At 39.0% G+C, this 14,778-nt stretch overlaps 1 protein-coding gene across 1 annotated transcript; it reads left to right on the top strand.

Moving 5' to 3' along the window:
* The first annotated feature begins 6,101 nt into the window (after positions 1 to 6,101).
* LOC146460794 (D(1A) dopamine receptor-like) lies at positions 6,102 to 10,133 on the top strand. The gene has a single exon (XM_085087713.1). It carries the CDS (start codon positions 7,759 to 7,761, stop codon positions 8,905 to 8,907), a length of 1,149 nt encoding a protein of 382 aa, XP_084943839.1. The 5' UTR covers positions 6,102 to 7,758; the 3' UTR covers positions 8,908 to 10,133.
* The last annotated feature ends 4,645 nt before the right edge of the window (positions 10,134 to 14,778 follow it).

The following is a 14,778-nucleotide window of genomic DNA, read 5'->3' as shown; positions in this document are numbered from 1 at the left end:
AGTTTATGAGAAACTGCACGGTTGGTTTAATTAGCACAGACCCTTTTTCACGCATACCGGCCAGCATCTTTGTATCGCTCATTTTTACGACTGCCTTGGTACTGAACGTTTGGTTTGGCTAACGGCCTGTAAGCCATATGGGAGTTAGAAATAGGTAAAATAACACAAGAGTGTAACTACAGTTAAGTAATAAAAACTTTACTGCAATGACCATGATGACCCCGTCCCTGGTCACACAATCAAAACAAATTGATGATCCTGATAGTCTTCTGTTGGCATTTACCGTTCATTAATTAATCTTAAAAGACCTTTATTAAAGCCAATGTATCTTGTTAATGTGAACTGACCCCGGTATTGAGTCTGAAAAAATAAACCCAAATTATTTTGAAGTGTTGCGCCGTTTTAGCGAAAATTTCTTTATATGTTTTCCTCAGAGTTAACTTCATACTACCGAACTAGGCGTTTTATTTTCTTAACAGTAGTTAACAGTTTTCTTCTACAGCTCACAAGGTTTTGCTAACGCGTTTTTTTTTTTGTTTGTTTGTTGGTTTCTTGTTGTTGTATTTTTTTTCAGTGCTGACCAATGAACTTAGCAAATGTAGAATTTGGCGAGAATGCTAGATAAAGAATACTTCAAGTGGCAAGACTATATACCTTCCATTACTTTACTGATTAATTTAGATGGTTCATTAATCCCGAGTTACATGACGGATGTCGAACAAAGATCCATGTAAAAATAAGAAACTTCGTTACGAGCAATCAATCGATCAGTCAGTCGGTCTCTCAATGGATTATAAATCAATCAAGCGATCGATGTGTGGCATGCAGTTAGAACTAATTACAATTGCATTGTGACATCAAGACAATGGTTACTTATTATCCGACGACTCTACCTGACCAACGGAACTGGTGAATGAAAATATATTTCAACAATGAACAATGACAGGTGTATCGAATGGATTTGACAGAATTGCCATGCATTTTCCACGCCTGGAAAGAAAGCTAGCCTCTGTTCAGGTTTTGACGCGGTTGGGGTTATCTCCCCTCCCTTCCTCCCTCCCCGGGAGTGAGAGGTGCTTTAAAACTGTCTTTCGTGGTTTTCATTATCTGGCTCAGTTTGCAATGACCTTGTTCCTCTCTTGTGACTGCCCGTGCCACCGTTCGTAATCTTCGTGTTTTTTATTAGTGTTCTCATTTGTATTTTTTACTTGGTTTTTCTTAGGTTGGGGTTGCGCCTTGCATGGGTATCATATCCCGTTCGCGCTAACCCTTTTGGTCTTTCTTTCCAAAATTCTTCTTTCATATTTTTAGTTTATTGTAATTAATTAATTAATTAATTGACCAATAAAGCTGAAAGAACAAAGAACAAAGTAAATAACTGCTTTGATCGACAGATGAAAGACCATCGCACTTATCTGAGCCACCAGTATCAACATGTGTATTCTCCTCACTCGTCTCATTGATTTGCCTTGGTACTTGTTAGGAGAATTTGAATTTTTGAAAAATTGAGATATTTCATCTTTGGTGATCATTTTCTTTATCCTCATAACCTGTATATTTGTTTTAGTAGTGTCATTGTAAGGAGAATTTAGACGCTGATCACTAGTGAGGTTCGATTTGAAATGGAAAGTAATAGAGACGAGGAGAGACGAGCCAAGGGGCTGTTTACATGGAGGGAGGAAGATCCTAGCACAAGGAAGATCCTAGGAGGCGAAACAACTTTTCGTTTGGTTTACATACAGAAATTTCAGTCGGGGTGGTTGCCAAGTGGAGAAGGAAAACAGCTGCCGCCATGTTTGTTCTGTTTTGTTCCTAGTACTATGATCTTCCCGGCGAAGGTAGTTTACATGATGCTAGGAAGATCCTACCGCTAGAAAGATCCTAGCACTGGGGCCAAGTACAACTTTTTGCATGTAAACTGAATACAGAAAACATATGGCGCTAGGATGATCCGCCTTCTAGGATCTTCCTAGTGCTAGGATCTTCCTCCCTCCACGTAAACAGTCGCTTAAAGAAACTGAACATTTTTTTCTCGTAAGCGAAATAATACACGCTTTCGGTATGTTCGTTTCTCCCTTCGTGAATTTCAAGAGAAGAAACGACCGTTTTGCAGTACGATATAAGAAATTCAGGCTTAAAGGAGATTTCGAATCCTTGGCTACCTATGATTTCGGTGCATACAGTAACTCCCAGTAGCTCCCAGTCACAACTTGGAGCTGACCATTTTGCGAATTCGTAATATGTTACATATCTGCTGACTGCCCTCAATGGGTTTGTTTGGAGTTCACAAAATGACGAACTCGCTCGTGCACCGTTTCGAATCCCGTCCAAGCCTGAGCGGTTTTTTCAGGCTTTCTTTTCGCAGCTGCTAAAGTTGCGTTCATAACTCAATCGTGTTTCATCCCTAAAATCTTTCTTCCGCGCTTAGTTAATATATATCATACTCATATTTTCATGTATATTACAAAAGATGCAAAAAGTTTAAAATGCGAACATGATATGGTCTTCGTCTTCACCGCTTAATTCGAAATTTTTTTTGTCCATTTCCGGCCTTTTTAAATTGAGAACATGACTTGAAGTGATTTTCCATTTGAAATTTGTAACAAATTCTCCATTTTAGTTTTCCAGTGTATTTTAATTGATTCTTGCACCTCGCAGGTCCATGTTTGAATAAAAAAAAGCTGTGAAAAACAAATTTCTTCCCGGCGGAAGTCTTTTTAAAATGCTCCAAGCAAATCACCTGTTTGTCACATAGACGCCATTATGCTAAAAAAGCTTGTCCGTTTCTTGCAAACTAAACATAATTATTCAACTCTTGGAAATAATTTATAACAGTGTGTAAACTCATTAATTATATTTTTAGCATTGATTATGTTTTTCGGCAATACCCCAGTCTGCTCCTTGTTAATTGAAGACAATTAGTTGATTTAATTTTTTTTTTCTTGCCTACAGGCTTTAGCCGCCATTGTACCTGTTTTCTTTAATATTACTGAGTTAATTATTTTTACTTTCATATGTGTTTTTCAGCTCCCTTAGAAATTTCTTGCCTCGTAGTACTCAAAGCTTAGGCATGGTTTTCACTAGCGGCATAAGCCGATAAGCGAAAACACAACAGCCGGCGTATCTTGCTTTAGAACTGACGGGCCCGCTCAAGTCATCCTTGTTTGATAGTGCGGTGCGAATGGTTTTTTGTCCTTCAAATATTATCTTCAAAATTGTCAATAGAAAGACATAAAGTCGCCGAGTTTTTTTCCTAGACTCGCCTCACAGGCTGGCGCGCGAGGATGCACGGCTTCCGGTGCTTCGCGCCTTCCGATTGATTTAAGAGATTTAAGAAGAAAACAAAAAGTAAAAAACCGACTGTTTTGCAATCGTTTTTTCCCTTCTCCTCTCTCTCCTTTGTCCTTCCTTCTCTCGATTCTCGGGTCATTCTGAACCTTGTCGGGAACAAAAAAAAGCACCCGTGTTTCGGTGCCGTTTCAAGATGAGTACTCACTTTTTTATCGGCCACCTTTTCAAAAAAATCGGTTACTGTACATGTCGACTGTGAAAAGTAGGCCTTGAAGAAAGCATTTAAGGGACATTTGAAAAACCGGTAAGCATCTCCTTACAGTATCCTGACGGCTGTTAATGATATTCGTCCATTATCCCAATATATTTACAACGTTCAGGTACCCATGTCTTGCATGTTTTCGGTATATTTTCAGTTTTGCTGTTTGTCACATATTCCCACATACTCTATTATTTTAATATATTCTGTGCTTGAGACAAATTTAAAATCAATGAAAGCTAAACTTGACCGCGGTCTCCAAACCAGCATCCATAGTTCGTGACAGTGAAGTGTTCTTTATAGTTTGCACTTTAAATCCAGCTTTAGAACGATACGTGACTAGACAACTATTTTAATATTGCGATAACAATTGTAGTTTCAAAGCACTTGAAGGTAATTCTAAAGTTCAGTGGACCTTTTTTGCAAGTCAAAAGCAGCTTCTCACGCCGAGTAAAAGAGGCTAGAGGAAGGGCAAGCACATGGCTTGCCATTTCACGTGATTTGCGAAAAACCTAGGAGGGGGTGGACATGGTGGCCATTGACACCTCCCCCAGACCCAGTTCCCCTGACTATCCAATAAACTTTGGTCAAAGAGAGAAGACAGAAAAATTCTATTTGCAAGCAAATAATTTTTTTTCCTTGTCGATTGCATGCCGTTTGCAGGCCGACCTTACAGCCCAGTTTGATGCCGAATTTGATTTTAGGGCTGACCCAATATCGTTCCAGAAATATTGCTACTTCTAAAATGTTTCTTTGACGTGCAAACGGAGAAAATTTTTGCTAGAAAAGGGAAAAGAGATGTAATCTAGAAAAAAATATAATTCAGAAATGATTGCTTGGCTCAAATTGCTTTCTCAAGAATGTTGCGACTGACGAAGAAACCTTTTAGAAAACATTCAAATTTGTACTGATGTTTTTACATCTCTAGGGATTTTTTTTTTGAAAAGAGAGAGAGACATGTACTTTTAATTGGTTTTCTATGTGGAACGCAATCGTACCAGCTCGCGTGAACTTTTTGTGTTCAAACGGTTTCCTCGTTGCCTGCGAGCCCGCGACTGAGTAAACCTATAGCCTCTATCACATAATTGAGTAATTTTCCATATCCAGTTATTTTTTTGTTAGCTTTTTAGTAGAGTGACATTAAAAGCAATTGATTTGAACGGCTGGCTCTATATTTTCCTCCAGAAAGCATTCACAGGAAACTGCAAAAAAGTTTATTTTGGGATTAGAAGCAAAGTGGTTCTAGGTTCCTTTTAGTGTCGTTTAATTGGCTTTTAAGAACCTATTTCAGCACTGCACGTAGCTGTCGCACGTGCTTTTACTGTACTTGAATGGTTTTTATGTTATTATTTTTGTCAGTTAAATGTTTTACAGACTCACTGTTATTTGTATTTTTGCGGCGGGGGCTAAAAATTGTCTAAACGAAGGCCGTTAAAAGCAGCTGATTTTATCGCTGCTTGATTCGGACGAAGCTGACAGAAATCTGTAAATGTTTTTATGTTATTCTTCCCTTGCGGGTCATTAGATACCAATTTACGACGACTTAAGTGGGTCTAGCTTTCTTATGCAGGTGAAATCAGCCGTTCTTCAACTTAAAATCGCTCCAGTTTTATTCGAATATTCCCCTAATACGGCTTCCCTAGTGTAAAATATTTTCAGTTAACCATTATTTTCACTTTTTTATGACGTTTTAGCAGGTAAAGCTTTTTCTGCGCTAAAAGTCCACGCGTACGGTTCTTTTACAACAGAATGATTATGAAAATGTAAATGATTCCACTGCCTACGTGAGAGAAAATAACTTTTTCTATACAATTGACGATAGCTTTCTCTTCAAGAACTGTTTTCGTGTTTACCGCAAACCTTCTTATGAGCGGTCTAGCTGTTGTTTTGTTGCATGCGCAGTAAATCGCTTTTCTTTAAGGTTGAGATGATCGTTCTTGCTTTGGTTTCTCCGTTAACATCAGATCTTTGTGCTTTGCTAGGTTCAGTTTTTCGTCACCAGAAACCTATGGAAATGCTACATTTAAAACAGTTTCATTAGGTTTAACAGTTTTCAGTGAAATTGCGTTGTCCATACAACGAACGTATCCCGTCCCGAATGAGAGAATACAGAATACGAGAAAAACGTGTCGTGAATACATAGATCCGCTCCAGTGAAGCAACGCAACGAATTTTAACCACGTTTACCTTACTTCAATGTGTGCTGAAGCTGTTTCCGTCTGGCAGTTATATTTCATTCTCTTTCGAGCACCTCAAACTTAATATCCGTGTGCCACTCAAACGATCTGAAATATGCTAAACAAGTTAATGAGGAATAAAACTAAGAAAACAAAATTTGTTCGTCTAATGTAAACGACGCGTGAAAATTGCCAATTTTATGGAACTGTCACTTCCCGGGAATAGTGAAAAGTTTTTTTTTATTCTCTCCAAGCGTATCAACGCGTATTTCATTCATCGTCTGTGTTTTGCGGACAGGCAATTGTTTTTTCTCGATTTTGTGGTAGGGGAGGTTTCTAATGGACTATTGATGAGTCAATACGGTGATTATTGAAATGCACAATGACGTAGTTGTTAGAGTTTTTTGCCTGTCAGTTTCCGGAGGTAAGAGGAAATTTGTCTAGGAAAATGATTAGTTATTCTTTGCACGTTCGGTTGCAATTTTGCAAATTTTCTGCCTTTTGAGCTCAATTATCAAGCAATCTACCACGGAATCGCCGGAACAAAATATACACCCCATTGGTTAACTTTCAACGCCGCAAAAGAGCCGAATTGGCGATTCAATCATGTCGCTGTGTCAATTTTCCTGTTCCAGCTGAGGCGGGCTAATTAATCCGCGTTCGAGTATCTATTTAATCTTTTGGAATAATATTTATATGGAATTTGCTCGAGCTAAACTAAACAGCTCAACCAATACTAACATACAGCCAATCTGTCAACCTTTTGGACGCGATTGTGTCGAGCGCGAAGGCTAAACCCCTTTTACCGGACTTATTAGGAAATTTCTCGTAACGTAATATTATCCTGTATTTCTTTGCGACTCCAAGGACCCCTTAGTTGGACATGACGAGCTATGAAAACACACTTCTCACTTTGGCGATTTGATCCGATTGAAGTCATGTCCTACAGGAAACAATTAGTTCGGCAGATGAGATGGCTAAAATTGGTGCCAGGAGTTCCAACTGATTCGTTTAACCTTTTTTTGCACTTTATTTCGTCCAAAAAACGAAAAACATCCTGATCTTACCCCGTCATCTTTGTTGGTGATGTCGCAAAAGATTACAAACATGTTCCGGGTTTTCATCGACCTTTAATTTTCCTCTGAAGAATTCTATCCTTTTGTAGCATTGGAACATAATCGATTTTAGTGATGATAGCTCGGCAGAAATCAATCACAAAATTCTGGAGCTAGGATCTTCGTGACTTTCCCGTCTGTGGCGTTTTATTTCGACAGTTTCCCGCGCAATATTTTATTTTCCCGCGAAACATTTCTTATTGTAAACAGAAGACAATATTTCGGTGCGTTTCGACTGAAAATGATTTTACACACTCGAGTTGTAGTCATGATACACGCTATCAGATAGAAAGAAAGTGATACCTCCAAACATCGCTGTCAACGAATGCAATCCGATATAAATCTTCCTACTCTTGGAGGTACCGAAATAAAAAAGTTTAAAAAAAATGTCTAGAATTTCCACTTGATGAAGTATAGAGGGAGAACAATGCGACCGGAAAGTGTTGCTCAATAGGTTTCATTTGTGTGATTCACACTTGGGGATTTCATCTGCAGACTACGAAGTTTATATATCTGCATGATACGATTCAGGGGATTGACTTTTAAGCTTCGCTAATCCAATTCTATCGTGTTGCGAGGCAAGTTGAATGACAAACTTCGTAATGTAATCATTGGGGTCAGGAATAGTTTGCCGGAGGCGTGTGGTTGCTATGGTTCAACAAGCATCTGTCCCCTCGCAATCGTTCAATCTATCCACACGCCGCAACTCTAGGAATCGTTTGGTTGATTTGAGTCAAATCAATAATGTTCTATTATCTCTTATGCCCATTTTAATTGCCAGCTTATTTCAGCGATAATTACTGGCCGAGAGAGGATAAAAAGCCGTGAGTGACTCGCGACGCACTCAGTTGATTGATACGAACAGCCGAGCGCTGAAGTTGTCAGTACACTGCGAATTCCGCGAGAGCATCACATCATGGCTGCCAACAACTCAACGACGCCGCCAGTCCTAGATACAGACTCGGTTTGCTCGCAGGCAGCGCAGCCTGTGTTCATAATTTACAGCGTGTTTCTCGTGTTAATCATGTTGGCCACACTGTTTGGAAACGCTCTCGTGTTGGCCGCGGTTTATCTGTTCCATCGCCTGCGACGAATGACTAATTTCTTCATCATATCACTGGCGGTTTCCGATCTGCTTGTCGCCTTGGGTCACCTACCGCTCCGCATCGACCAAAGTGTCCACAACAACAACTGGTGCTTCGACAGGGCGCCTGGAGTTGTCACGACTTGCGCTTACTGGATAGCTATGGACACTGTGTTTAGCAGCGCCTCCATCTGCAATCTGGTAGTGATCTCAATTGATCGCTTCCTAGCCATCACCAAACCGTTCGAATACCAAAGCAGAATGACTAAACGGGTTGGGTTTTCTCTCATCGCATTTGTTTGGGTGTACGCTATGCTTTGGGGTGTCCTCAGCTTAGTTGATTGGACCGGAGATTCTACTCCGACAAGCCCGCACATCTACGTTGGCTTCAATCGTCAAACTGGCGAGCGAAAGTGCCTCAAAAATGACAAGGTTTACTACACCACCGCTTTGGCCGTGGCGATTTTTCTACCGCTTCTGATAGTCATCGTAACGTATTCCTGCGTTTTTCGAGTCGCATTTACGCAGGCGAAAGCGGTCGCGTCGCTAGACCCTAACAAGGGAAAGAAGCACATTCTGCGCGAACTGAAAGCGACCAAAACTATCGCAGTTGTCATCGGAGTGTTCATTGTGTGTTGGCTACCGGCTTTTATTGTCATTGTATTAAGTCTGTGGTGTGAGAGTTGCTTTAAGCCGTTTGTCGACAACAAAGATCTTTCTCTGTCTATAAGAATCATCTTTGTGTTCGTTCTACCGGTCATGAACAGCTCGCTAAACCCGCTGATCTATACAGTTTTCAACAAGGAGTTTCGATTAGCCTTCAGCAGAATGCTGTGCAGAGCCGGCCGAGCATCACGGAGTGAGGCCGATGAGTTCTCAGTGACTGAAGCCACAAACGCCAGAGCGAGCGTTCAGCGTGCGAAAAACGGCGGGAAGAAATCTTGGTTTAGCATGAATGGACGAGAAAAGCACAACACTTAGGCAGTAAGATTTATACTTCCCACACAAAGAAACACTTTCGCCATTGTTGCGAAATCAGAGTAGAGAGTCGCTAATCGCTTGGAATCTTGACTGAAGTGTCATCGATCGTGAAAAGGGATTTGAGAATATTGAAAAACCAGAGTAATTCCAAACATTTTGACAGCAAGACAAAGGCCGGTTCGTTTTCACCTCATACCCCTACCGGCAATTTCTTTTATTCTTACACAGAGTTTCGTCCATTGTTGTGCCAAAGTTGTGGATAAATATAGCTTACTGGTATTAGTTCGACGTGGGATTATTGAGAAATGCTATCAAAGTCGAGGTTCTTTGCGATTACATTTGAAAGATTTTGTCGAAAAGTTTCCTTTCGGAGACTTCAAAGGTGTACTAATTCAACAAACGAAGTTCTTTCGGAAAGAAAGGGAAAAAATTCCCCAAGGAAAATCTAGCGATTTTCTCGTGATATTAAAGTTTTTGTTTTGTAGTAGGAATACATTGATAGAACAGATAACGCACAAACTATAGAAATTGTTTTTTTCGCAATTTAAATGCAAAATAACCCGTTCTTTTGTGCTGGCAATCAAGAGTACACACAACAGATGATTGGGGGAGCTTTATTACATTACGTCTTCAAACCTATAAATGATAGTTAGTGGTCTAATTGAGGTCCAATATATTTCACACGAAATAGATTGGACGTCTGTTTTATATATTCCAGGAAAACAACGGCAAAACTTTATTGTTTAGACGTGTTAAATTCAGTTTTAGATGTGTAGCTCTTATATATTTAACGCCGAGAGTAATAATAAAATATGGTAATTACTACTGAATTTTATTTTCGTTTATCCTTGTAGGTTATTTACGCTAGATAAAGCTAAAACATCGGTTTCTCGTTAGCTGGATTTTACGTATCTATGTAAATTCAGCTATTCAAGTCGGAATTTTGTTTTTGAAGAGGACAATTGTAAGACCTTGGATATGTTAATACATCAATGTATTATCTTGTTATGGTATTATTCAGCGCTCCCTTTTGAGATCGGTTTACTGTGAAACAGCAAATTACTTCATAACCTCGATTTGTAAAGAATATGTAATTTGCTAGCCGATAAGATTAAAGCTTGGAAATTTTTTTTAATTTCTTGTTGTGTCTGTAGGTTTTTTGCTTTTTGTTCGTAAAATTTGCAGCTGTTTGTAAAATTGTGAAGTATTAAAGGAATAAAACCCCTGCTCAGTCTCTTTCTTCTCTCTTTTTATGAGTTTTTTATGCAAATCTTTGAACAAAAAGGAACACAGACGATCTAGAATGTCTTTTTACTAAGCGAACTGGGTTTAAAATTTGCCAATCGAGAAATTATTTTCATTTCCGAACATCCATCAATTGAACTTGGAAAACCAATTTTTTAAAGTGCGTTCCCGGGCCTCATTTTTATACGTATCGATTTTTCATTGTAAAGCAAAAGCCTCGGTTATTTGTCTGCGTTAATAGTAACCGGAACTATTTTTCTTCACAGTTAAATTTTTGTCCATGGTTTTTGACTAGTGATGTCCTTAAAGAAGATATTTATAACATCTTCCGCAAGATCGAAAATAGACCTGTTTATCCCAAAATGTGGATTTCATGCAAAGAAAAAGACCGCAAGCCAAAAATCCGGTCTATTGTCATAATCAAAAATCAACGGAAACTAAGGCCATATTGGGCACTGTTTTAGTAGTTTCTGAAAGAGCTCAATCAATTGTATGGCATTCTGTCCCAGATCTGTCCGGTGTTTAACCGCTGAGTATTTTCAAAGACATGGAAATAACCCGCATCGAAAAGCTTGATTGCCTATTGTGATCAATATTAGAAGTTTTATAAACATAGGAGTTTCAAACCAAGCAAAGACCCCCCGTCGATTTTCAATTTGGCTTATTCAGATATCGTTCGACCGATCTTGATCTCCTTAACTGCTAATTATTCAAAAGCACACTTTCGAAATTAAATCGAAGGCGCACTTTGCGTGAAATTTTCGCCCAAAGTCTGCCGGCTTAATCAAAACTAGTTAATGATTTTGAAGTCTCCTTCCGTGGGAAAAATTGCGCATTTGTAGATCGCTCAGAATAGCAATTTTAAAAGTAATTTCCCCCCTAAATGGATCCAATAAAGCAAAATTCAAACCACATAAATGAACACAGTGTGTTTGTTTATTTGGCAGCGATTTGATATTTCACATTCGGCCTTAAAGAGCTTTATTAAAATAACACTATGTTGTCATGGTGCCAGGGAAATTGATTTTAAAAGGCCCCGTTGTAGCGTCGCGTCTTGTGGGCCGTCCAAACTTAATTAGATACAAACGAGCTTCCTTTTGCTTGTTGACGAAAATCGTTAGCTTATGACGACCAACCAAAGATCGCTACGTTGAAATAAAATCCTTTGCTTGCATTAGCCATATTCTACGCCGTATAAAAGGTTCTTTTTTAGCCCGTGAATTGGCTATTGGCTGACAAGCGATTAGCGTACAGGCATTTCATAGAAATCACGCTTGACCAAAGCGAACAAACAAATGTCACTTTTAATTTGCGTGCTCTCTATTAAGCCCATCTCTTGCGAAATCCGTTTATTTTAACCGCGTATGTTTACATCAATTTATGTTCCTAACCTAACGAAGGCCTTGACTGTAATAAATTTCCTTTTGAATTTTACCCAAAATCAAAATTGCACCATAGCTCAACTTCCTTGAAGGGGCTGGTTGCAGTTACAACTTTAATTAACTTTTTTCACTTTCTATGAGCTTCTAAAAACGCCACAATAGTTCACTAATTTTATTCATAATTAATAACTATTCCAGAATTGTTTACCTTTAGTATGTAATCAATCGTTAACATTTTTCACCATGCGCCTTGGAGATAAATCTATTTATGGGGTGTTTCTAAAATTGCTCAGGTCGGGCTGTTTCTTTTAGCATCTTTTAAATTGTTTTGAAAGGCACAAGGTTATCAAGGTCTATATTTCTGGGAAGTGTTAATTTTCTCAATGGTTTACTCACTGTGCCCCGATTAACCTCTCTGTTAAAAAAAAAATACTTTCATTACTTCTGCATTTAAAATGAGCTTTTTGTTTACATTGTAAAATTGCTTCAGATCCGCCCAATCTTTGTTAAGTATTACTTTTCATCAAACTGCCAAACTGTTGCCTTGATCAAAGTACTTTTCACTCGCTTTGTTTGCACAAGTTAAATTTTTTCATCTTAGTACTGTATCCCTGAGCAATCATACTCAAATTAAAAGTAAACCTTTCTTTCTGTCTTGGGCCTTTCAGATCTGCTTTTCATTTATAATCTTATCGGGACCTTCATCTGGGTCTCCTCTGACTTTGCACAGATTCAGTTCCTCGTGCCATCGAGCTAATGCCTAATGATGGATGGTTGTTCTATCGCTTAATATGTTTTCCTCATTAGCACAAAAGCTCCCAAATTACGTTTCTATTTTTGGCGGTACCAGTTCGGACCAGTTCTAGGCCAAGGTTGTATAACGGGCCCCTCGTGACCAATGTAAAGTTATTATTATTGGAGGCTAAAAGATCAAAGCTCTCCTCCCCTAGATAGTTTCCCAACGACAGTCATTCTCCTGACTTCAATCAGCCAGATGATCATTTAGCGACTCACGATACTTGATGTGTCAGTCCTAAGTTCACACCATTTACAATGTTTAAAGAGGATAATTATGGCTTATTAAGATTTTACAGTATTCAGCGATCTGAAATGCTCTTTCTCTTTCCTGTCAGAAAAGACAATTCGAAACAACAGAGAATTCATTAGCATGGAACTATCCAGTACAGCTTTCAGTTGAATGTCAAAAGCAGTGCGCGCTCGCCATTCAATTGGATTTTGCTTTACTACGGCGGTTTTATGATTGGTTAAACAAAAACGCGCTGTGATTGACATGTCGAATTCTTTGGTTTTATTTCAGACGACCATTTGGAAATGCTATAAAAATGAAGGATGCAATTGTCTTAAGGTTTAAGTCGGAACCCGCGTTAAGTGGTTGAATGCCAAAAAAGGGAACCAAACCATTGTTTTCGGTCTCTATTGTAAATTTAATCGAGGAGTGGGTGTGGTTAAGCATGTGTAAGAATTCAGTCGCAGTTGCACCACCCGGCATTACAGTGAGCGTAATGTCTACATACCTCCGGCAGAAGGAAGCGAGTTCATCTAATGGAAGAAGACGCTGTGCTTCCCTTCCTTAGCTTTCAAATACTTTTTTTATTGTTATTATTATTTAAACAATATTTGAACACGACATTTGCGCATGCATACTCTAAGAGCAACTAAGTGCTCATCGAGAAAGCTTACATCGGATCAACTAACCTGCATAAACACATGGCAGAGACAGCCGGCTAATTAACAGGGCTAACACGAGTACAATAAGTTAAAAAAAGAAAACTACAAAGCTAAACTAAGAAAAACGAGATGAATGGGAAATAAATGACTGAACTTGCTCGAATAAACGAACATTCCACTGAAATTGCAAAACCGGAGAATTAGAACCAAACAGGAAACATTCAATCTTTTTCTTGTCCGAAGCCAGAAGCCATTTATCTCCTAGTATGTGGGCAGCAGAGGTAAATAAAGCAAAACGATGAGCAGCATACATTGGACAGTACAAAAAATAGTACTTAACATCTTTCACAGGGGCGTTGTAGTGAGGGCGAGCCGGAGAAACAATACAATTTCTAATTAAAAGGTCGTGATTAAGGGTACTATTGTTACATCTAAAGCGAGAGTGATTAACAGAATCAAAACGATTACCTACATAATACAGGGGATTACAAGATGAGACACCAAAATAAGCAAGAAGATTATGCTTAAAATACCGACTGAGGAGGACAGTCTAAGCTCTAAAGGCAGATTATTCCATAGCTGGGTCGCAGAAAACAGAGAGGAGTTCTTATACCTTTCTGTCCGTACAAAGAGCAAAACTAAGTTTCTGGCGGAGCGAAGGCTATAACTTGACCTCATGCTAACTGCACTAGGACAAAGATCAGATAAGGACGAGCTAGCTTGAAAACCAACTTATACATCATTATCAACTTGTGAATTTTCCGTCTTAGACTAAGCTTAGCCCAAGAAATATCGCACAATAAGCAATCCCTACTTGTACCTTTAATAGCTCCAGTAACCACTCGAGCTCCTTCAAGTTGTAGACTTTCCAACAAGTCGCTATTACCAACCAAACAGTCGTCCCATACAATATCAGCATACTTAACTTATGCTTCAAAGGTTTAAGTAAATTTAGTTTTCTAGACGCCTTCTGGTGGATCTTCAAAATGCGAGGACGCCAAGAGGGGTTGGATGAAAGTGCAATACCAAGATGATCATGGACGTGGACATTCTCACTACCAACACCGTGAAACAAAGGCGGATGGTCGGGTTTCACGCGCTTAGCTGAAAAGATCATCGACTTGGTCTTAGATGCATTCAAAGTAACCAACCACTGATTAGTCCATGAAGATATAACTGCTAAGTCATCATTAAGGTTACCTTATACCTTCAGAGGTGTCTCGCGTCCAAGCGATGTAGCGCGTCCGGTTTAAACTGTAGATACCTACACCCTCATATCAAATTAAAGCTTATAGAGCTGGCTATCAAACTAAACCAAGAATTTTGAAATAAAATGAATTGCCGAATTTTTAGCGGCGCTGTTTCCTCGAGCCACTTCAAAGAGCTAAAACTCAAAGGGAATTTGCTTGTTTGCCTTCAAATTTGGACCGAGTAGCTAGTTTAACATATAAACAACAAAATCGTGTCTGCGAATCTTTTCTTTAAAACTATTTTTTCTCCGAGAGCGATTTTTGTACGATCACTCCACATTTTTTTCATCCTATTTCGAGAATGT

This window comes from Pavona decussata, unplaced genomic scaffold, assembly GCF_977016875.1.
Source record: "Pavona decussata unplaced genomic scaffold, jaPavDecu1.1 SCAFFOLD_207, whole genome shotgun sequence".
Classification (NCBI taxonomy): domain Eukaryota; kingdom Metazoa; phylum Cnidaria; class Anthozoa; order Scleractinia; family Agariciidae; genus Pavona; species Pavona decussata.
This window is presented reverse-complemented; position numbering and strand designations above follow the sequence as displayed.